This window comes from Notamacropus eugenii, chromosome 1 (assembly GCF_028372415.1).
Source record: "Notamacropus eugenii isolate mMacEug1 chromosome 1, mMacEug1.pri_v2, whole genome shotgun sequence".
Lineage (NCBI taxonomy): Eukaryota > Metazoa > Chordata > Mammalia > Diprotodontia > Macropodidae > Notamacropus > Notamacropus eugenii.
In genome coordinates this window covers 63,391,987-63,417,509 of record NC_092872.1, presented here as the reverse complement: position 1 = coordinate 63,417,509, position 25,523 = coordinate 63,391,987, and the positions used below count along the sequence as shown (strand labels likewise).

At 37.6% G+C, this 25,523-nt stretch overlaps 1 protein-coding gene across 3 annotated transcripts in view; it reads right to left on the bottom strand.

Annotated features, from left to right (window-relative positions):
* Positions 1 to 25,523, bottom strand: part of TMEM245 (transmembrane protein 245) — a 93,666-nt gene that overhangs the window by 7,312 nt on the left and 60,831 nt on the right. For all 3 annotated transcript variants that reach the window (XM_072604332.1, XM_072604350.1, XM_072604342.1), the window contains 2 exons: positions 8,345 to 8,445; positions 3,291 to 3,465 (listed from right to left, as the gene is read on the bottom strand). In XM_072604332.1, coding sequence (XP_072460433.1) covers positions 3,291 to 3,465; positions 8,345 to 8,445 — 276 coding nt within the window. The remainder of the gene's footprint in view (positions 1 to 3,290; positions 3,466 to 8,344; positions 8,446 to 25,523) is intronic.

Below are 25,523 nucleotides of genomic sequence, written 5' to 3'. Positions count from 1 at the left end.
TGGTTAATGTTTTCAAAAAAAGACAGGGAGGTCAAATAAGTACATTTCCATTATAGAAAATTCACACATGGGAAATGCCTCATTCCCCAATGATGTCAGTCCTACTTTAAATATTATTAAAATAATAGCATAAGTATTTCTTATTTTTTAATTATAAATAATGACACAAAATTAGGAGCAAGACTTGAGGAAATATAATGCCAGGGTAAAAATAAAATATTCTGCATGTTATAGTGTATTTATCAGATTTATGGAGAAGGGAAGAATTTTTGACTAAAGAGACAGAAAGCATTATGAAGTGCAAGATGGATAATTTTGATTACATTAAACTGAAAAATTTTTGCACAACCAAACCCAATGCAACCAAAATTCGGAGGGATGTAGTATATTGGGAAAGAATTTTTACAGCTAATCTCGGGAATAAAGGCCTCCTTTCTAGAATATATAGAGAACTGAGTCAAATGTACAACAATACAAGTCATTCCCCAATTGATAAATGGTCAAAGGATATGAACAAGCAATTTTCAGAGGAAGAAATTAAAGATATCTATAATCATATGAAAAAATGCTCTAAATCACTTTTGATTAGAGAGCTGCAAATCAAAATAACTCTGAGGTACCACATCACACCTATAAGATTGGCAAACATGACAGAACAGGAAAATGATAAATGTTGGAGAGGAGAACTGGAACAGTAATTCATTGTTGGTGGAACTGTGAGCTCATCCAACCATTCTGGAGAGCAATTTGGAACTATGCCCAAAGGGCTACAAAAATGTGCATACCCTTTGACCCAGCAATATCGCTTCTAGGACTGTATCCCCAAGAGATCATAAAAATGGGAAAGGGTCCCACATGTACAAAAATATTTATAGCAGCACTCTTTGTAGTGGCCAAAAACTGGAAATCAAGGGGATGCCCATCAATTGGGGAATGGCTGAATAAATTATGTTATATGAACGTAATGGAATACTATTGCGCCATAAGAAACGATGAAGAAGAAGACTTCAGAGAGGCCTAGAAAGACTTATATGATCTGATGCTGAGTGAAAGGAGCAGAACCAGGAGAACTTTGTGCACAGCAATGACCACAGTGTATGAGAGTTTTTTCTGGTAGACTTGGATCTTCATAGCAATGCAAGGACATAAAGAAAAAAAAAATTCCCAATGGTCTTCTAAGGCAAAATGCCTTCCACATTCAGAGAAAGAACTATGGAATTCAGTCGCAGAATGTAGCAGATCATTTTGTGTGTGTGTGTGTGTGTGTGTGTGTGTATTATGTTTTGGTGTGTTATATGATTTATTTTAGTTCTTCTACACAGCATGAGTATAGTGAAAATGTATTCAATAGGAAAGTATGTGTAGATCCTATATAGAATTGTATGTCGTCTTGGGGAGGGAGGGGGGTAGTAGGGATAGGTAGGAGGAAAAAATCTAAGTTTTATGGTAGTGATTGTAGAACATTAAAAATAAATAAAATGAATATATTAAAAAAATATTCTTTTCCAGTATATTTTACCAGTTAAACAATCACTGCTACAACTCTAGTCGTCTGTAGTTTGAGAAACCTCTAACTTTCTCTTGCGTGTGCTCAATGTATTAAAATTTTCCAGGCCTCATGTGCTGTAAATCTGTGACCTATTCTCCTGCTTTGATCTTTCTTTAGAGCAGTTTAGCAGCAAGAGTCTTTACTCGTCTATTTCTAATTTACTGGGGAGAAGTCAAGGTATTGATTTCCTTCTTTAGCTTTCCTAACCAGTTTGTAGCACTCTTAAATAATACCTCTTTCTGTGCTTTATTTTAGGGATCAAGGATTCTTCCTGTGGTTTTCTCTGTTTCATGTTCCTTGGATGTAAGGATTACTATTGTGTGTGCACATACATAGACAAGAAGCTGTTAAAAGTCTCCAGATTACAGCAAAACAATGTGGTAGTCTTTTTATAATCAAAGAGATGTTTCTCTGTCCTGAATATCACATCAGTTCTAATCAACCTTCCCTCTCTAATTAATGCTCAATTAATATGGGAAATGTTTTCTTTGTTCTAACAGTTTTCTAGCAGAATTTACAACTTGTCACAGGCTTCTGACATAAACTACTTTCTAAAGTTCTCTGCCTTAAAAAAATCCCCAAACCTTAACATTTACAAATACTTGAGAAAAAAAATTTTTTTTCAAGAGAGGGAGATATAGCTCTTTCTCCCCAGAAGATACGTTATAGGAGAATTAGGCTGAAATGGAATTGCTCCATATCAAAATTAAAGGTTTGTGTTGAAACCAAGGGTTAGAGTGATGTGAAAAATAAAAGGTTAACCATGGAATAAGGGAACGCCTGGGGCCTGCCTCTATGACATGGGCAAGCCACTTAACCTCTGCTGCCCCGGGCAACTCTAAAATTGCAAGTTGCGTTGCTGATCTGCATCAATGGAATGCCTATGTTGGGACTTCCTCACAGGTCAGGAACAAAATTAAACAACAACAAAAAGAGCTGCAATTATTAGATGAGACAAGGAAAATTATATAAACATGTAGATATTTGATTTTTAAAAGTTTTTTTTTTAATGGAAAAGTTCTAAAATGAAATGCTGACTCTTCATTTTGGTATAGATCTGGTAATATTGTTCCCCCCACAGAAGACACCACTAAAACGTGAGTCTGTCCAAAATTTTCCTTTATTCTGACATTCTGTCATATACTTCCCTACTTTAAATCTTCAATGGATCTGTGATCATACTGACATAGATATTCACTCCAGTGGTACGGATTGTAACTCATCACCATCTTTTCATCCTGGGCAATTCATACCTGTACCTTCCTTTAAAGAATCTCCATGACATTCCCCGACCGAATAAGAGGTCTTCCTCTGAGTCTTTTAACTTTTCATGGGTAAATGCAGCACACAGCCTATCTGTTCTTTCTCATTCTTGTCACATGACTGGCTCACTTTACTTTCCAATTCAATGTCTAATATAGTCCTTGGCACAGAATAGACATTTAATAAATGCTTGTTGGTTCATTTTCTGAATGTTATTTTTTATGTCCATTCTTGCACATCTCAGTATTAGTGAAGTCCATTTGTACACCAAATATGTTTCTTAGGCAACATAAATAGCCCTATTTTATGAAGTCAGTATTTATTAAAGTTTTACAATGGCAACAGAAACACAAAGCCTGCTGGAGTAAAGAAGCCTTAAAAAACCTTTCAAAATTATTTAAAACAGAATTTTTATCAAGATGTGAAGACACTGATAGAATTACAACTAATACTGCTTTTAGCTTTGTGAAATACTTACCCTGATATATCAGAGTAGATTGCAGTATCTACACAGTAAGTTGGTAAGAGGTGAAAAACCAGAAGCAAGATGGCTTTACATCCTTCTCCCTGAGTAAGCCACAGGTCTAGGACTGCAGGTACTGCTGCCCAATATGTTCCTAGAAATGGTACTGCTCCAAGAATTGCTGCTAATGCTGATAAAGTCAAAAGAAAATAAACTTCATACCGTAGAAAAATAGTAAGCAAAACTCTTAATTCTTTGCAGTAGGACCCCTTCCCCCCTCCCATTCACATACAGTAAAATAATTCAAATTCGCTGGAATGTTAGAGGAATGTAGTGTACTGGATTAACGGATTAAAACAATAAGTGAAGGTTAAACTGATTAACTGAAGTCAAGCTTCAGTGAACTGGAGGAGTGTTTACTGAAGAATTCCCACACACAGAGCCTGCTGAAGTGCAAAGAACATTTGGACCACGTTTTAGCCTCAGCCCTGCCATTAACTTGCTGCCACCTTGTGCAATCACATCACTTCTCCAGGACTCAGTTTCCTCATCATTCCCCTGCCATGCCTATTCTAAAAAAGGTTTTTGAAAGAATCCAATGACAGAAGCACTTTTGGGAGTTGTAACCAACAGGAGAGGTGCCAATCATAATTAAATGCCAATGACAACTTTCCAGTAGTAGCAGGAACATCTTCCCTGGACAAACTGCTAATGATCAAGTTTCTTTCCTGGGCCTAGAAGCTGCCAACAGGGTAGATGGTACTGTTCTTTCACAAGTGACCTAAAACTTGTTTCTGACAAAAATGAAGATGTATTCAAAATATGGTAAGCTCCGGGCATCTGCTCTTGAAGGTGATCCCCAAGGACTACCTTGCCCTTACTTACATGGAGATGTAAAGGAAGAGAACCAGGGCCTGGTGTTAGCCTGAAGATTGCCTGTGCCAATCTAAAACTGGGAAGATGGAATGTGCTGCTCTTCTATATGCAAATTTTAAGCTAACCTGGAGTTTAAGGTTCACAGGATTTAGAGGCGGAAGGGAATTTTCAGCTCATTTAATCCAACTTTGTCATTCTACAGAGAAAGAAATGGATCCTCAGTGACATTATGTATCTTAACTGAGGTTTGGTGACTTAGGAAATGAAAGCTTGCAACTAGACAAGAAGTTGACCTGGGCTACCAGAATGACGTGACTGTGAGACACCTGAAAACTAAACACCAATGTGTCATTTAACCTTCAGTGTTCCTACTCAACGTGCCATAGTTCCAAGCAGGAGAAACTATCTTTGTTTTGGAAATGTTTGGTTCCATGAATCTTGTTACTGTCTCTTCCATAATGGCTCCTCTCTTGGTTGCCACTTTTCCCCATCATCAACTCTCATTCTCTCTAATCTTCAATCTCTCCTTATCTGTTGGAAACTTCACTGTTGCCTACACAGAAAAGCCTGTCCTTATAAAACTATTTCCTGAAGCTACCATCCCCTCATTTTATCATTCTTTCTCTCCCTTTTCATAGCTAAATCACCAGAAACACCCAGCTTTACTCACTGCCTCTACTTCCTTTCTAAACGCCTTATAATCTACATTCTGACTCTCATCACCTCAAACTTCTTTTTCCAAAGTGACCAATGAACTCAGTTGCCTTTTCTTGACCTTTTTGCACGAAGCACTTGACCCCAGTGACCACCCTCTCTTGCCAATTCAATTCCTGATACTTTCTCATGTTTATGTAATATGACGTTCTCTTGTGGTTCTTCTCCTACCTATCTGGCTGCTCCCCCACTCCCTGTGGGTGTAGTCCCAAGGCGTAGTCTCCCAGACAACTCTCAAATTTATATATACAACCTTAGCCTCTCTCCTGAATTTTAGTCTCTCACATCACCACCTGACCACTGGACACTTCCAACTTGATGTCCTATATAGGCATTTCAAATTTAATATACCCCAACTAAACTCATCTTCCCTCCTCCCCCCGCCCCATGTCTCTTCTGAACTTCTTTATTAATGTCAAAAGCACTACCATCCTTCTAGTTATCTAGTTTCATAACTGTAAAGTCATTCTAGATTCCTAATTCTCCCTTCATGCCAAATACCCACTCATTTGCCAAATCCACAACATTTCTTGCCATTAGTCTCCTTTTCCCTACTTTCAAGGTTGTCAGCCCAGTTCAGGGCCCTTATCACCCCTAACTTAGGCTACTGCCATAGTCTATTAATTGGTATCTTTTCCTCAAATCTTTCCCCTCTATAATGCAATCTCCTAAAGCGAAGTGAAATTTCTAAAGCCTAGATTTGACCATGTCATTCCCATGTTCAAATAAGCTCCAATGATCCTCTCTAATCTGTAGAATAAAATACAAACTCCTCTGCTTAGCACTGAAAGCCTTTCATATATGTTGCAAATTATAAATAACAAGCCTGGTTCTAAAGAAGAGTTATGAGAAGACACTCCCACCCCATCCCTTTGCAGATTTCGGAGGTCCCTAAATGTTGTACATTATAAATATTCTCCTTTTTCAATGTATTGCTGTTCTGCTGATTTTTATCCCCTTTTTTGTTTCTTTTAAAAAATTCAATTTGAAACAGGGGATGGCTCTCTGGGAGGGTAAGAAGGAAGGGTACTGAAGGAAACTATGGTGATGTCAAAAAAAGACATCAATAAAAACTTATTTTTTTAAAAAAGCTAAGCCTTTTGTAACCTGGCTCGGGCTTTTCCAGGAATATTGCACATTTCTCTCCATCATAACCTATTTGGGTCAAACTGGCCTGCTTGACGCATGACATACTATTTCCTATCCCCATTCATTTGCAGTCTGTCCCCATGTCTGGACAGTATTCTTTCCTTTCACATCCTAAAGTACCTAGTGTCCTTCAAAGCTCAGTTTAGGCGCCACCTCCTACACGAGGCTCTTCTTGGTTCCCTTAAGCTGCTCATGCCTCACTCGCCCCATCAAATTACTTTAAATTTACTTATACGTATACAGCTTATTTTCCCCAATAGAATGTAAGTTCCTTGGTACAAGGAATGTTTTATTTTCATCTTTATATCCCTAACACTTAGCACATAGTCATTCATAAATGCTAGCCAACTGATTATTCTACCTCTCTTTTCTTTTCGGTCTTTGTCCACTTTCTGATCTCTAGATGTGGATGTTCCCCAAGGGTCTGTTTTTGGACCTCTTCTACTTCCACATATTAAATCTATCTCTCCAGCCCTGACCTCTCTTTATGAACCTCAGGTCAACATTTCTAGCTGCCTTCAGATTAACTGGACCTAGATGTCCTACTCATACCTCAAGTGCAACCTGTCTAGAAACAAGCTTCTTATCTTTCTAAACCTTGAAGTCATGAACCTGTTTGTAAAAAAATATTCTGGTGACTACTTCAATATTGTTTTTCAGTGTCTAATTCTTCATGATCCCATATGGAGTTTTCTTGGCAATGATACTGGGATGATTTGCCTAATCCAGTGGATTAGGCAAACAGAGATTAAGTGACTTGATCAGGGTCACACAGCTAGTAAGTATCTGAGGCTGGATTTGAACTTAGGTCTTCCAACACTCAATCCACTGAGTCATCTATTTCAATATAGTTCTATGTATTTTATGCATTTAAAATATTATTCTCAAAAAGGGTACATGGGCTTCACCAGGCTGCCAAAAGGCCATGATACAAAACCCCTTGATTTAAATCTATTTTTTCATGTTCATAATCTTAGGGATCTTTGATTTCTGCTCCATATACCTTTTTGTGCTTCTGAACACAATCTTTACGATTTTTACTATTTCAGTAATGGAAATTTTTTTCAGACATAGTAATATTTCCAATATTTATCAGAGAGAATCATTTCTACTTTAATAGTATATGATCATAATTTAAGGTAATGACCTTATTGTTATAGAGTATTAAAATCTTATTACTATGAAAAATAAAATAACTTCTTTTAACTACAAAGAACTTTTGTATCTGTGTAATAAAATGGAATCCACAGGGCAGCCCCAAACAGAAGGTTTCCTGGTCAGGAACGCAAAGATCAGAGCAGGAGAATGAGAAAACCTGAAACCATGTCACAGGAAGATTGGTTACAGGAAGTGGGAATGTTTAGAATGTAGAAGCGAACACTTGGGAGTGGGACATGGAAACTGTCTTCAAGAAAAGGGTCCTTGATCCATGTGTCTCTGAGGGAACAATCAGAACCAATGAATGGAAGTTAGGAAGAGGAAGATTCTGGCTTAATAAAAGAATTTCCTAACCATTAGGGCTGTCTGGAAATAGAATGAACTGACTCATAAGGTAGCTGAGTTCTTAGTTCTATGTGCTTTTTGGTTAAAGTAGGGTTGGGTTAGGGCCATTAGATTACAAATACTGCTAAGCATGGATAAATGGGGAAAGAAGGAATCAGGAATCAGAAGGGCAGCTCCAGACAAGGTCCCTTCAGGATGACAAATGTCTACAGAAAAGAAAAAAATCTGTGAGAACTGAGGCCATTCTACACTGAGGAAAAAATTGGTGAGGGTAATATGAATATGGTACAATGGACAGAAACTCAACTGGGAAATCAAAAGACCAAGGTTGTGACCTCAGTTATTTCACCATCAGGCTGTGTAACCTTAGACAAGTTACTTTATCCTTCTAAGTCTCAGTACCCTCATCTGTAAAAATAAGGGGCCTGAGCCAGGTCATCTCTAACTCTATAATACATACAATGAACTTGAAAAGAGATCATCCATAAAGAAGGTGCTAGACTAACTCAGATAAGATGTGTAAATAGTTCAAGAAGTAGTAGAGGAACAATGAGCCTTGGTCCCCAGAAAGCAACAACAATAACAGTATTCTATAGGACACAATCACAAGGCTGTTAGACAATCACTATGACAGTTTGAAAATATATGTTAAACCATATTCCGAGTTCAACTCTCTCCAAAGATTTCTAATTCTGAGCCAGAATTAGAAAAAGTAATACTTCAAACCTGGGGAATAACACATGCACTTAACCAAAACGCCAATTTTCCACAAAATGCTCTAAATAACTTTAAAAACAATACGATTGGGTTTATGGTATAATGGTTACCTGACGGGATGAAGACAATATTGATTCCAAATATGGTGTGAGTCAACCAAGTATATAATCCATAGAACCCAGCCATTTTCAAGGAAGCATCAAATACACCTCTAAAATGACCAAAAAGAAAACATAGGAGATAAAACACTCACATTGTCACATTGTAACAAATGAATTGTAATTCAATTACAATGAATGCCCTTATTGTTAAAGAATATTAAAACCATGTTACTATGAAAAATAAAATAACTTTTTAATTAAAGAATTTTTATATCTATGTAATAAAATGGATTTTCTAGATAGGGAGTTTCTAGACAACTTGTTCCAAAACTAAAAGTCTTAATCATTCCTCTTCTCATGTACCGAAGACCACAGTCACATTGTTACCTAAACAATGGATACCATTTTCTAAAGTCTAAAGATTCATGTTCATCAAACTGTTGCTGCAATTTGTCTTTTGCCTTACTTTTTGGCTTCTTTATCTAATATGTGAGGTTTGCTCTTCTTAAATTTAGATGACCCCAGACATACAGACCTATCCTTTTGTATCTCTATGGTTCATTATTAATTTCATATAATGTTTTCTTATAGACTAGGGTATGTCCTTAGGATGAAATAAAAAATAAAAACAAGGAAATGACTCCACAGGGATTGTCAGTAACTGGTTCTCTGTGGTTACCTGTAGGATAAATTTTACAGCTTCCCTAGAATCTTCTACCTTAAAAGGAGCACTTGATTTGAATTTTGAATTATTTTGTTTTGAACCCCAACATGAACATGGATAATCAGAAGTTGACCTGGAGAATCAATGAAGGGATGCAATATAGAAGACATAGTTTCTAATTTTAGCCTTATTACCTACTAAATAGCTATGAGACAGTCATTTCCCATAGCTCTTTGGGTTTCCTTATTTATAAAATTCAGATTTCTCTGAATTTTTTCTATATTCTATATTTAGATGATTTTATGTTATGAAGTTTCTTCCAGCTCTAATAATCCATAATATAATGACAATGAATCACCAACCAAGTAAATATGTTGCTTATTTACTTAAATAATTCACTCACCTTGTTTTCATCCCAGCAGATATTTTATTGCCCAAACTCTAATAAATTATTTTTATGTGGGTAACTTGACACTGATGACACAGAAGAATCCAAGGGATCCAGGCTGTAATATGTTACCCATAACCACCAAAAAGGTAAATGATACTTAAACATTTCTAACTTTATTATCTAACTTCTTCAATTCAATTAATTAAGGTTACAAAGCAATAAGCAACTGTCTACCTGGTATAAAAATCATGTGGAGAAAAAAGAATATGGCAAAGAGCAAATCTCATAAATTTAGCAGATTAACTTAAGCTGGTCAGTAAACAATTGTTAAGCACTTACTATGGCAATCTGCTAAGTGCTAGGAATACAAGGAAAGATAAAAATATGGTCACTGCCCTTGAAGAGCTCATACTTCAGTGGGGAGACACCTCAATATGCAAACAACTAGATACATATGCACGATACAGAGTAGATGAAAGCTAGTCTCACAGGGTTTGAGAGGGAACCAGGAAAGACCCTTTGCAAAAGGTGGGATTTAAGCTGAGTTAAGGAAACCAGGGAAGATGGGAAGTAGAAGTAGAAGGGAGAACATTCCAGGAATGGAGTATAGCCAGTGAAAGGTCAGAGAGTTGGAAGATGGATTTTTGTGTGGCAGGAACAGTTAGAATTGTAGATGTTTTGTAGAGTAAATAGAAGAGTAAAATGTAAGACTGCAAGGAAAAAAAGAGCCATGGTATGAAGGGCTTTAAATACTAAATAGAGGATCTTATATTTTATCCCGAAGGTAATAGGGAGCCACTGGAGTTTATTGAGTAGGATATGACATGTTCAGTCTTAAACTTTGGGAAGATCACTTTGGTAGCTGAGTGGAAGATTGACTGGAATGGGGAGAGCCTTTAAGAACTCTACCCTAAAACACAGCAGGGGGTGGAGTCAGGTTTGGGCACAAAGGAATGAAAGTTGGAGAGATCAGTAAATCAAAGAAAATACTCAATAGTTATCAGAAACTACCCAAATTTAAAAATCCCCCAAAAGAGTAACTATAACAAACGAAAACAGAGACTAAAGGAAAAATGGATTTTCACTGTTCAGTTGTTTCAGCCATGTCTGACTCTTTGCGACTCCATTTCAGGTTTTCTTGGCAAATATACTGGAGTGATTTGCCATTTCCTCCTCCAGCTCATTTTACACATGAGGAAACGGAGGCAAACAGGGTTAAGTAACTTGCCCAGAGTCACACAGCTAGTGAGTATCTGAGGTCAGATTTGAATGTGAGAAAATAAGTGTTCCTGACTCCAGGCCCAGCAGTCTATTTACAAAGCCACCTAGCTGCCCCTGGAGTACAAGGATTACATGAACACCTAAAAGAAAGCGAACAAGAGATAATAAATGAGGGAAGACTTAGAAAGAGAAAAAGCTTAAAAGAGAACATGGTAAACCTAACCCATTACTGGACTCCCTAATAATAGATCAGACCAAACAAATCTAATGACTCCCTAAGACTGGAGTCTTTTCTTTCAAGAATTGTAAATGAAAACATCTCAGATAGAGCAGAATCTGAAAGATTCCACCAATCACCTTCTGAAAGGAACTCTAAAAGGAAAAGTCCTAGGAATGTCAGTCAAAATCCAGAGGCTTTCACATCAAAGAAAAAAAAAGTCTTAAAATAAGAATTTTAAGCTTCTACTAAAAATGAATGGAGATCTTAGAATATAATATTCCAAAAGGCAAATGACATAGGCTTACAAACTAGAATAAATTACCCAGCACAATGGGGAGTTTAACCCTACAGGAAAAAAAATGTATTTTTAATTGAATAGAGGACTTTCAAATATTTCTGATAAAAAAACTAGAGGTGAGTGGGAACTCTGAAATGCAAACACCACAGCCATGAGAAACCTAGAAAAGTCAGTGTATTTGAGCAATTGGCAGGAGTTACATGATGATATTATGGTACTAACATTCTAAGACCTAAGAAGAAAAAACAAGTTTCCCTTCAGGACCTCAAATATCTTCAAAGAATACTGAGGGAGCTAAATAAGAAAATTATGAGTTAAATGAAAAATAAATCCAATCTGGCACTTCCTGGGAATAAGGACTTGTCACAGTTAATTATCTTCCTGTGACAGTGGTCAGAATAGGGAAAGGAGACCTGAGCAGCAGCTGAACTTCAACGAAGAAAGACGTCAGCACGGGAGAAGTGAAGTAACAATGGAAGGGAAAACAAGTCATATTCCTGGGCAGTAAGAAAGAAACAAACCAACCCCTAACCTTCTGCAAACATAAGGCTCCAACTTCTTAATTGCTTCATTAAGATATACTCCCACCACACTCATTGATAAAAGCCTTCCAAGTATCACAGGGAAAAAATAAGCTGGTATAAAGTTTAATTAATCTTTACAACAGATCATGGATCCCTAAAAGACCTTGATGAGGAACAACTTACAGGAAGTACAATCATGCAATGCAAAGAACTGCATATCTCTACAGTGGCCTGGACTCTTGTCAGTTCATCTCTTCTGTCACTAACCATGACCTTAGGCAAACAAATCCATCTCTCTGGGCCTCAGCTCTTCATTCGTAAAAAAAAGGGGATTGGACCAGATCAGAAATCAGCAAACTTCCTGCCCTGGTCCTCTACCTGTTTTTGTATGGCTCATGAGCTAAGAAATAGTTTTTACATTTCAAAATACTTTATGCTTTATAAAGTATTTATGCCGTATGCTTTATTTTAAAAGGTAAGAACTCTTCTTAGTTTACAGGCTGTGAACTGAACTAGCTGCGATCTCTTTCAGCATGGCCTCTATGTAGAATGTTCATCTACAACTGACTTAAAGCTCTGTGACTGATTGCAGGACAGGGCGAGGTGATGGGGGTAGTGGCTGGTTAGAAGAGTGTGAGTTAAGACTATAAACCTCATAAGAGAAATGCTCCCTTTAATTTTTAAAAGTTGTGGTCTTTGTAAATAACAAACTATGAATAATGAAACAACATGAATTTATTGCTGCCATGTTAAAAAAATACAACAAACTGAACTGGAACTACATGATGCTATGTATATTCATAGGATCAGAGAACTGGAAGGAACCTTGGAAGTAATCTAGTCCAATTTCTTACTCAATGAATTAATTTTGTTCATAATTTCCTTGAAAATGATCAACAAATCATTGCTGCCTACTTCTGGACTTCCTCTGGACGTCAAAACCATCCCTTCCCCTCCTTTTTTAGCTCCTTTTTGTTTGCTGTGTTCCTCCATTAGAACTGTAAGCTTGCTGAGGGTAGGGACTATTTTTCTTTCTGTGTTTGTGTCCTCAGTGCTTGCATTTGTGTCCCTAGTCTTGGCAGACAGTGAACAGAAACAAAAAACAAACATTTATTAAGAGCACTTACTATGTGTAAGACATTGTTTTAAGTGCTAGGGATACAAAGAAAGACAAGAGAACAGCCCCTGTCCTTAAGAAGCTCCCATTCTAATGAGGGAGACCATATGTAACTAACAAGATAAATACACAGTGGACAGAAGGCAGTCTCAGAGGGAAAGGCACTAGCAGCCAGGGAGGGGTTGGTGCTGGTGGTGAAGAAGGACACACTAGGAAAGGCTTCCAGTGGAAGGTGGGATATTTTCTGGCGGTTGGAAAAGTCTTCCTTATACTGAATCATAACTTGTCTCCTTGTAATAGGAAACTCACTGTTTCATGAAGCAGCCCATTTCACTTACAGACAGCTTTGTTGGAAAGTTCTAGCATATTTATGTCAAACTGAACTCTATTCACCATGATATCCCACTGTTCCTAGTTATCCCTTCCTGCTGTGGCAAGTCTGCAATGATGACTTCCTTGCAAAGAGTGTAAAAAACATAATCAGGAAATGAATTGTCAGAAAAGGCTTGTTTAGTAGTGTAGTTTGAGAGATAGCATATGAAAAAGCTGAGTACTGCACATGTACTCGTGGAAAGTTAAAAAGCCTAAAGGAAGGCTCCCAGCACACTAGTATAGACCTTCTACAGCATATTTAAGGGAGGGCATGTAAAAGAAATGCACAAGATCATAAAATGTAGGTCTGTTGTGATTTAAATTGCTGGAGGGACTACCCACATTAATGGGGTCATGGAACTCGAACACTGAGTAATGAAATGGAAGACAAATTTATTTTCTTTAGAAAATAAACTAACATTTTCTTATGTTTTGATAGTCTATTTAAATTCTTTTAGTATCATCTTTAAGCAAGTGGTTAAGAACCCACTATGTTTATTGATCTATTTTAAAATAATTTTGCTTCATTAATTTTCCTATATTGGTAAGATTTGTACTATTCTATTACTGTTAGAAGAGGTAATTGTTCCAACGGGTTGGTACCTATTTCCCTGCTGTTTACATTTCAATTTATACTTACTTTACTCAGTAGATACTAAATTTCCTGAGTTTTTTAAATGAAATTTTAATTTGCTCTAAAGAGAACACAAAAAAATGTTATTTCTTGGATAACTACTCTAAATGTATAATTAAAAATAGCACTCTGAGTTACCCACAAATGGAAAAGAAAACAAATAATAATTTCTCAAGTGAAAATGTTGTTAACAACAACATTTATATTATGCAATATACATTTCTGGTAAGCTCCAAAAGGTACAGCATAAATGTTATCCAGGATATTATACAATGCTTATTTGGATTTATATAAGAAAATTCCTCCCCCAACAAAAACCAAAAACTACAAACTTTAAGCCACAGCCATACCCGTGTGCATGCACTCATGTGAAAATATCACACATACTAAATTGCACCAAGGCCGTGACAACATGCAACTTAGTAATGTGCAATATCTCCACCAGAGCAAGCAGAATGAGAACATCAGGGAAGGAGGGTATGGTATGCACATTTGGGAGGATGACATGCTTCTAGGGGAAAGGAAAAGGGTACAGGGAAAGATGGGCATGCCACTAACTCAGTGAGATCCGTGAACTCAAAATCAAATCTCATCTTCATTCATTCAGCAAACTAACAATTAAAAAAATTAGAATAAATTAAGATTCAAGATTCAGTAAGGTTAGTGGGTATATAAAGTAACCATGTACTTCAGAATGGAAAACCTGAAGTATAGGGAAGCTTTCAATATCTGGTCATGCAATTAATTCCCAATAATAATCTATTTTACTTCAATTACTATTGGGTTAGAAATAATGTAAAATTTTCTACTTTACTGAAGCATTAGGATTAATCACTGGTTATGCACATCTGACAATATATTCTAAAGCCGAATTGTATAATGGAGAAATTACAATCTACACGACATGTTTAAAGTTTTATTTCAAGAGTTCATTTTCCCCAACTTAAAATGCAGGCTTCCATAAAGGAGAATTAGATTTCTCTTGAAAACGGACCTCCTTACTATCTTGGTCACAAAAGAGTTGTCAATGATATGAGAGAAGGTGCTTCCGTACAGTCCTCAATCTTTGTGATACTGAAATTTTTCTAAATTTTGTCTTTTATACAGTCAGTGAAAACATTAATCATAAAGTCTTAGGGACTGCTTAAATGATCTTTAATTACAATTCTGAGACTTATATAAACTTGGAGAAGCTCAGTCTCAAAAACAAGTCCAACCTGGAAATTATCACCAAGACCCTCAAATTTTCCAATGCTATAGCATGACACAGATGATCTAATATAAATGAGCACCATTATTTAAGAAAATACAGTTGGTAATATTTTAAATGTTTATTAAAACTAAACTCATCAAAGCATAAGAGGATTTTGCTTTGACATGATTTATGTCTTGGATTTATAGCCTCGCAGTGTTAAACCTCATACTTGGTGCATATAATTATATTATCAAGTTACGGTAAATTATTTAGCTACTGATAATATTGCCATATTAACTGGAAAAGAGGTTGTCCAAAAGCTTACTTGTCCCTTGTTCCTTACCTGAAGGGAAGTCTCTTAGAAACACAGGTACACAATACATATGGACTCCACCGGAAAACTGAAACTAGGAGATTTGGTACTAAAAAGCCTATGTAGTTTCATTTGAAAAAATTAAAAGATTTTAAAACTTGGTTTTCTAGTAGCACAGCATAAGATATTTTTAATAAGCCAAAATTTTAGTAACTGCCATTAATAATAAATTTCAGCTTAGTGAGTAGGATAATCTTTGGTCTCCAAATTTTCAAGCTGATGCTCCAATACGCTATTTCATGTAACCAAAATGACCAAATATCTATCACAAATATAAAAAACCATAAAGTATGGTATATAACTAAAATCTTGCTTTAAGATTCTTATACAGAATATGTATTTCAGTGGCATTCAGTAAACCTGGTTTCTCTAAATATTTAACATTTGTAATGTGCCCTATTTCCTTGGTTCCATTTATCTGAATTCTACCCTTTATGTCAAGGTTCATATGGATCCTTTTTCCATGAAAATTTCATTCACAGTGTTTTTACTGAGATCACCTATTGAACTTCTACTCATTCTTTAAAGTATAATTCAAATTCTGCCTTCTGTGTGAAGCCATCTGTAATTCTCCCCACTGGTCACTCTTTTCTTCTGGGAACTGGACATAGCACTTTTCTTCTGTTAGACCCACTAAAGCATTCTTCCTGCATTATAACTGCTTATATACATACATATATGTTACATATGTATATATATGCATATACATATATTATATATATATATATACACATATTATATACATATGGGCTACAGCTTCAATGGGGCTAGGGACTATATTTTATATAAATCTGCATTTCTTCCATAGCTTATCATAGTGTTCTGCAAACAGTAAGTGATTAACAAAAGTATGCTAAATGAATCTCTCACAATGAGATCATTCATACAAGAAATTATTTATATAAGGTTCTGTGGAGAATACAAAAATGTAAAGGATATAGTCGTTTGCCCTCTGGGATCTTCCAATGTAGTGAGGAAGATAAGACACATGCACATATAATTACCATAAAACGCAACATGTAACTGCTTTATGAGAGCTACACATAATAAATATTCCAGGTGTTCAGTACAGAGAAAGGTCACATCTGGATGAGGTGATCCTGGAAAGCTGTATGGAGACATTATGTAATTCAAGGTGATTTTCAGTAGTGAAGGCAAACAGACTGAACAAAGGCAAGGAGGCAGGAAAGTTCTGAGCATGATCCAGTTTTGGTAGGGATGAGGATTCCTAACAGGGAGATAATATGTGAGATAAAGCTGGAAATATATGTTAAGATTAGACTGTCAAAGACTCTGATTGCCAGAGCAAGGAGTTTGGATTTTATTTGGTAGATAATGGGGAATTAAATGAGTGGATACTATTTAGTTTGGATCTTTTTATTCTAATTTTTGTGCAGAGAAGTGATGGATAACTTAAAACTGAAGAAATTTTAGAGACAACTGATTTTAACTTCCTTATTTTAAAAGAATCTGTGAGGGTGAAGAAGTTAACTGATTTGCTCAAATTAAAGGCTTGTTAGTTAAAGGCAAAGCAGAGCCAGAACTCAAATCTCTCACCTCCTAATTCAGAGCTCTTTCCCTAACATCCTACAGAGATTACCCAAATGACAGTGTGAAGGATAAACAACAATTGGTAGAAACTTGAGCTATATCCCAGATGTGAAACAGTAAAACGTGTGGGCTGGGAGGAAGGACAGTGGGAATAGAAAGGGAGAGGCATATGTGACAGACTATAGGACACATTGACAAAAGCATAAAATATTAAAGAAGAGATTTTATAAGAATCTAATTTAGCCCTCCCACAGTCTGAGGAAATGTGCCCTATAACATCTTTGATCTGATGGCTGGATGTGTGGAGTAAGAAAGAAGGAAGGATAAAAAAATTAGTTTGGGGAAGATCAATAAAAATTACTCAACAAGTACTAGCTGTTTACTAGCCCTTCTCAGAGGCTGTATTTGGAGCCCTCTCCTCCTCCCCTGAAACTTATTGTGGTCAAACTTGCTGACACACATGGGAGTCCTAACTACTACCTCAGTCACCAAATCAGTTTGAGAAAACTGACCCATCAATTCTCCATTACTTAAGAGTGTCTTGGCTAGTGGAAACCAGGCAGATGGTAACAGACTGTCACATGTGGGAAAGCTAACCCATTCTGCCTTGTGCCTGCCATTATTGTATAAAGGGGGGAAAGCCCCAAATCAGTGCATTTCCTCTTTGTGACCACCAAGCACCCAGGTAGTTGGGGAGGCTACTGCAGACATTCAGGACCCTGCCCAGGACTTGGCAATCCTAGCTCCTCTCAAGGTTTACATGTGGACACCTGCTTGCTCAGGAACCACCTGCTACGTGTAGAAGCATGATCTTTTTCACCCTGCTTCACCAAATCATTGAATAATAATGTGTCAGCTCTCAATAAATGCTGAGTGTCCACATTTGGACTTTTGTTGCCAAGGTTCCATCCAGGACCAAGATGTTGCTTACCAGATCCTAGCAGGAGCAAAAGGTTTCTTTTTATCTTCCACTATTTTAAGATAAGAAAAGAAACCAAACCAAACTGAACCAAAACCTGGCAATGAGTAAAGGTTCATTCAGGTCTTGGATGATCTCAATATCAAGTGCTTACCAAAACAGATGCAGGATCTCATGCACTGCTGCCTCTAACATGTTGTTTACTTGTGTTTAGAGAGAGGACAGCATTTCATTACTATGCCATCACAGGTCCCTGGGGAATGAGATCCTCAGGCTCCTGGCTAGTCTTATGACTAGAAAACTTCCACATTCTTTGTCCTTCATACCTGTTAGTGAGAGGAAAAATTATCTTACCCCAATACCACTCCCTGCAATCTCTCTCTTCCCCTTTCTTTTTCTTGACCCTGTTCATTAACAAGCTCCTCTTTATTATTTCTCTTCCTTTCATACTCAAGTTTCTCTCTTGCTTCTAAAGAATCTCTCTCTGGAAGATACTACATCTCTGACTATCCTCTAAAGCACAAGATGTGCTCTTGATTTCTCATAAAGTCATTAGCTTCTACTTGCTCCTTTCTAATTTTTAAAGAATTATTTTCTTCAGTGAGCTTTTGGACCTTTTTTTTTCCAAATGACTCATTCTACTTTTTAAGGCATTCTTCTCATTGGGTTTTTGGAACTGTTTTGCATTTGGGTTAGTCTAATTTTAAAGGTATTATTTTCTTCAGCATTTTTTGGGGTTTCCTTTAGCAAGCTGTTGACTCGCTTTTCATGATTTTCTTGCATCATTCTCATTTCTCTTCCCAATTTTTCCTCTACTTCTCTTACTTGATTTTCAAATCTTTTTTGAGTTCTTCCATGGCCTGAGACCAATTCATATTTTCGTTTTTTTCCATATATAATTTATTCTCAGTTCTTAACATTCATTTCTACAAGAATTAGAATTCAAAATTTTCTCCCCATCTCTCCCCACCTCTCACCCCAGGACAGCACGTACCCCATCCACCCCTTCCTCCAGTCTATCCTCCCTTCTATTACCTACCTTTCTTCTACCTCACTTCCTCTCTATTTTCCTGTAGACCAAAACAGATTTCTATACTCCATTGCCTATATAGCTTAATTTCCAGTTGCATGCTAAAATTATTTTTAACATTCGTTCTTAAAGCTGAGTTCCACATTCTCTCTCTCCCTCCCCACTCATCCTCATTGAGAAAACAAGCAATTCAATATAGGTCATACATGTGTAACAATGCAAAGCACTTTCATAATATTTATGTTGTAAAAGACTAACCACATTTCCCTCTGTCCTATCCTGCCTTTCATTTATTCCATTCTCTCCCTTAACCTGTCCTCCCACAATAGTGTTGGCTTCTGATGATCCCTTTCCCCATTTTGCTTTCCCTTCTATTATCTTCCCTCTCCTATCCCCTTCCCCCCTTGCCTTCCTGCAGGGTAAAATAGATTTCCATATCCAACTGAGTACGTATTATTCCCTCCTTAAGTCAAATCCCATGAGAGTAAGGCTCAATTATTTTTCATCTCCCTCCTCTTCCCTTCCATTGTAGAAGCTTTCTTCCTTCTTTTATGTGAAATGATTTGCTACATTCTACCTCTCCCTTTCTCTTACTCCTAGTACATTCCATTCCATAGTAAATTTCTTTTAGGTATTCTCCCTTCATATTGAACTCACCCAGTGCCCTCTGTCTATGTGCGTGTGTGTGTGTGTGTGTATACACATACATACACATACACTCATGTACATATACATACCTACACATGTATAATATAAACATACACACACCTACATATGTGTATATATATATATATATATATATATATATATATGTATATATATATTCCCTCTAACTACCCTAATACTGAAAAAGGTCTCATGAGTTTCAAATAACATCTTTCCATGTAATGACTTCCTTAAGGCTTCTCTTTCCTGTTTACCTTTTCATGTTTCTCTTGATTCTTGCATTTGAAAGTCAAATTTTCTATTCAGTTCTGTCTGGTCTTTTCAACAAGAATGCTTGGAAGTCCTCTATTTCATCAAAATTCCATTTTCCCCCTGAAGTATTATACTCAGTTTTGCTGGGTAAGTGGTTCTTGGTTTTAATCCTATTTCCTCTGACCTCTGGAATATCATATTCCAAGCCCTTCGATACCTTAATATAGAAGATGCCAGATGCTGTGTTATCCTGATTGTATTTCCACAATACCAGAATTGTTTCTTTCTGGCTGCTTGCAGTATTTTCTCTGGGAAACTCTGGGAAACTGACTTGGGAACTCTGAAATTTGGCTATAATTTTCCTAGGAGTTTCTTTTTTCAGGTCTCTTTCAGGAGGTGATTGGTGGATTCTTTCAATATTTATTTTGCCCTCTGGTTCTAGAATATCAGGGCAGTTTTCCTTGATAATTTCATGAAAGATGATGTCTAGGCTCTTTTCTTGATTATGGAATTCAGGTAGTCCCAGAATTTTTAAATGGTCTGTCTTGGATCTATTTTCCAGGTCAGTTGTTTTTACAATGAGATATTTCACATTATCTTCATTTTTTCATTCTTTTGGTTTTGTTTTGTAACTTCTTGTTTTCTCATAAAGTCATTAGCATCCATCTGCTCCATTCTCATTTTTAAAGAACTATTTTCTTCAGTGAGCTTTTGAACTTCCTTTTCCATTTGGCTAATTCTGCTTTTTAAAGCATTCTTCTCCTCATTGGCTTTTTGGACTTCTTTTGCCAATTGAGTTAGCCTATTTTTAAAGGTGTTTTCTTCAGCATTTTTTTGGGTCTCCTTTAGCAAACTGTTGATTTGCTTTTCATGATTTTCTTACATCACTCTCATTTCTCTTCCCAATTTTTCCTCTACCTCTCTTACTTGATTTTCAAAATCCTTTTTCAGCTCTTCCATGGCCTAAGATCATTCCATATTTATTTTAGAGGCCTCTGATGGTATGCCTTGTTTTTCCTCATCTGAAAGGATGGGAGAAATACTTGTTCACCAAGAAAGTAATCTTCTATAGTCTTATTTTTTTCTCTTTTTGGGGCATTTTCCCAGCCTGTGCACTGGTCTGGGAGCAACCAAAAATTTTTCTGACCAGAATCTGGGAGTAGTAGAATTCCCACTCCATAACTGCCTCCAGCCCTGCCACGCTCCAGGACCATGCTCAGGGCTGAGATCCAGATCGGGACCTCAATTCCCCCAGGGTCTTTAGGTGAAGGGCTCCAAAAGTGGATGCTACTGCGGTGACAGCTGCCACCCTGGGGCCAGACCCACACCCTGCTCTCATCCCGGTGAAAGAGCTTTCTTACTGACCTTTGAAGCTGTCTTTGGCATTTGTGGGTTGAGAAATCTGGGAACTGCAACTGCTACCTGTGATTCTGCACTCTGAAGCCTGCTCCAGTCCTGTCTGTGCTGTGTGGTCAAGGCTAGGTTGCACTCCGCTCTGAGCCTGGTGTGATATACCTTTCCTGTCAGCCTTCCAGGCTGTCTTGGGCTGGAAATTCCTTTCACTCTGTCGTTTTGTGGCCTGTGCTGCTCTACAATTTGTTTAGAGTCATTTTTTACAGGTATTTTATAGTCTATGGGCAAGACAGCTAGAATAGGTCTGTCCTTCTACTCCACCATCTTGTCCACCCCTTCCCAATTCATATTTTTTTTAGAGACTTTGGATGCTGGAGCTTTGGCTTTGCTGTCTTCTTCTGGCTGTATGTTTTGATCTTCCTCGTCACCAATGATGTAAGAAAATATCTCTTCACCAAGAAAGTAAGAATCTATAGTCTGTTTCTTTTCCCCCCCACTTACTCATTTTCCCAGCCAATTAACTTTTGAGCTTTGTTAAGTGGAGGGCTCCAAAGGCGCCTGCTCTTCAGCAGTGGCTGCAGCCATCCTGGGGCTGGGACTGGGGCAGACCATACTTCCCTCTCAGTCAAGTGAGAGACCCTTCCCACTGACCTTTGAAGCTGTCTTTAGCATTTGTGGGTTGAGAGGTCTAGAATTCACAGCAGCTTCCAATGATTCAGTCCCCTAAAGCCTGTTCCCACTCTGTCTGTGCTGGTGTGGCCCATGCCCCAACTGCGCTCCATGCCCAGCCAGGTGTAACAGACCCTTTCCATCGACCTTCCAGATTGTCTTGGGCTGGAAATTTGCTTCAGTCTGTCATTTTGTGACTTCTGCTGCTCTAGAATTTGTTTAGAGTCATTTTTTAGAAGTTTATTGAGGGGTTTGGGGGGAGAGCTATAGCATGTCCCTGATTCTATTCTGCCATCTTGGCTCCACCCTGCAGGATGTGCTCCATTATCACCTAACATTTTAAAGAGGGAGACTAGTATGCTCCTTGCGATCAATTTCCAGAGCTCTTACTTCTATTACTATCATTTCTGTTTTGAGATTTGTCAATCTCTTTCTTCCTGTCTGGACCCTTATTAGATCCTACTGGCCTCTAGGTCGTTCCCTTCATCCTCCCTGCCAAATCTACAATCTGGCTTACATTGTATCTTTCCACTCCAACCCCTAAAAGTTGTATTTGGAGTCCTCAATATATAGTAACATTCCCTAAAATACTTTGGTCTCCCAGTTTATTAACCATTGCTCTGTGAACCTGAACTCTGAAATTCCCCTCTCTGATCATAATCTCCTGTTCTCCTATCTTTATCTCATTTCTCTTAAACCTGTTCTTTATCCTTCACATGATTTCTAGCCCCTCCATTCCTATACTCTCAGCTATCCTCTTCTTTGTCTTAATGCAGGCTTCTTTTCCTCCCTTCAGTCTCAACCCTGTAGTTGATCAGTAAACTCTTCTGTCTCTTCTGTTCTTGAACTCTTACCTTTTTGGGTATTCCACAGAGTCCTTGCCCTGGATCCTCTTTTCCCTCAATGCTCTCTCTCAGTAACCTAGTCAGCTCCTATGGGTTAAACTATCATGTCCAAGCAGATGACTCCCAAACTACACATCTAGTCTCAGCCTGGAGCTTCAGTCCAAGTACCAATTGGGCATTTCAAAAAGGGATGTTCTGGAAACATCTTAAATTCAAGATGTCTAAAATACCTCATTATCTTTCTTAAAATGTTATTTTTATTTATTTTTAAAGCACAACAACTTTTAAAAATCTTTTTTTGTTCCAAATTCCTTCCCTCTCCCTCCCCAATGAGAAGACTAGAAAAACAAAACCTATTACAAAAATGTATAGCAAAATAAACGCCCATTTATCCCATCCCCTACCAAAAAAAGGCAAGGAAAGAAATAGGCTTCAATCTGTACTCTGAATCCATCAGTTCTCTATTTTATCATGGGTCCTCTCAAACTGTGGTAGATTATTATGTTGATCAGTTACAAAATCTTTCAGAGTTGATTATCTTTACAATATTACTAGTACTATGTAGATTATTCTCCTGGTCTTAATCACTTCACTTTGCATCTATTTATAAAGGTCTTCTCAGGTTTTTCTGAAATCATCCTTTTCATTATTTCTTACAGCACAATAGCATTTCACCACAATCATGTACCACAACTTGTTCAGTCTTTTCCCAACTGACAGGCATCCCCTCAATTTCCAATTCTTTCCCACGGAATAGCAGCTGCTATAAATAATTTTGTGCATATGTGTCCTTTTCCTCAATTTGCTCTCTTGCAGAAACAGCCCCAGTAGGACTAGGTATGCACAATTTAAATAGGCTTTTGGGTCTACAAACTCATCTTTTCCCCAACCCGCTTCCAAACTTCCTCATTTCTGTCGAAGGCACAACTATCCTTCCAGTTTCTCAGGCTAGTAAACTTGACATTATTCTTGACTCCTCAATCTCCCAGCAGATGACAAATCTTACCATTTCTACCTTTATAACATCTCTCATATCCAATTCCTACACTCTATTCACACAACTAGTCACCACCATAGTTCAGGCCCTCTTCCCTTCTGGCCTAGATTATTACAATAGCTTCTTGGCTCAAGTCTCTAGTCTATTTGACAGTCTTCTGCCAAAGTAATTTTCCTTAAGCTAGTTTTGACCATGTAACTCTCCTACTGAATCAACTCTAGGGGTTTCCTATTACCTTTAAAATATAAACTCCTATGATTAGCTTGTAAAGAACTAAATGATCTACTTACCCCATCTACCTTTCTAACCTCACTGGATATCACTTGCAGAACTTCAGCCTGCAACTCAGTTAAGCTGGCCTGTCCTCACTTACAACACTCCATTTCTGGCCTCTTTATCTTTGTATTGGGTGTTCTCCATGTCTGGAATGCAATCCTTTCTTCCCTCTGCCTCAACAAGTCATTTGTTTCCTTTAAGATGTTGCTCAGACACCATCTTTTGCATGAAGGTTTTCCTGATCCCTTGAACTGCTAGCATTCCTTCCTCCCAAAGTAGCTTTTATTCAACTATTTGTATGTGTATATTTATTTGTTAACTTTATATTTATGCTACTTCTATTTATATGCAGTCAATCCAGAAGCACTTATTAAGCACCTATTATATGCCAGGTAAAGTAATCCTTGCCCAGTAAGAAGGAAGTTATTTAATGGGGCATTTCTAACTCGTTCCTTCCATTAGAATGTTCGCTCAATGTGTATAGAGACAGGGTTTTTTTGGTACTTGCATACCTAGCATCTGCATAGCAGGCTCTTGATATATACTTGATTGACTGAATGTTTTGTTTCTTTTCTCCTATTAGCATTTACAACTTGTTAACCCAGAACTCTCAGTTACTTCCTCTACCCATTTTCTTTTATCTTACTTTTTATGCTGCCAAATAGTGCTAGAAGAAGTCATATAATGGTGCCAAATGGATCTACTACAAATTTATGTGACCAAATCTCAACTGGATCCTCACTGATGTATGACACTGCTTTATAATTAACTGACTGTTACATTACCCCAAACAGCTGCTACAAATCTCAACTGCAACTACACCTTGCCACCAGACCCAGATGAGGAAATGAGGTTGGTGACTTTGCAAAGTCTTCTCTCATTTAAATCCAATTCACTTGCAAGTCATGGCATCACATTTCTTATGCCATGGTTGTCTTCAAGAACAAAGGACAAACAACAACCTGTGAGAAGTATAGGCTGCCCCACTGGGGACCCAACTGGCCAGTTCCAACTGGGCAACACAGCTCTTCCCTCCTTTCTTTTTTCCTTTCCTTTCTTTTCTTCTCCTCTCCCTTTGTCTACATAGGGAATCATACCCTTACATATCCTGGGATTTGCAGCTAGATTTCTTTCTTAAGGACCATGCCTAAAACCCAATTTTCTCTGGCTCTCACTGACTGGCCAACAATATGTCCCAGCCCAAGCCCTATTGAGAGGTCATGGTTTTGGCCTGATTCACTCACTCTGAGTAAATTAAATAGCAATTGTTTCTGTTTTGGTCAGAATCCCTGATTCTTCCCCTCCTAGATAGATTTCTTTTTTAAACTAGGTAAAAGAGATCATTCTTTGTTTCCTTTCTTATCTATCCTTAATCCCTGAATAGGCATTACCTCAGTCAAACTGAGTCCTGGGGAAGACCTTAGCTTAAAAAGGTCAAGGTCTCCCACTACATGCGGGGCCATCTCTAGTTGTCTGGATCTATATTTGGCCACTGGACTCAGATGGCTCTGGAGGACAAAGTGAGGCTGGTGACCTTGCACAGCCCTCTCTCACTTAAATCCAATTCACTTGCAATTCATGGCAGCATCTTCTTGATGCCAGGGTCATCTTAAACAACAAA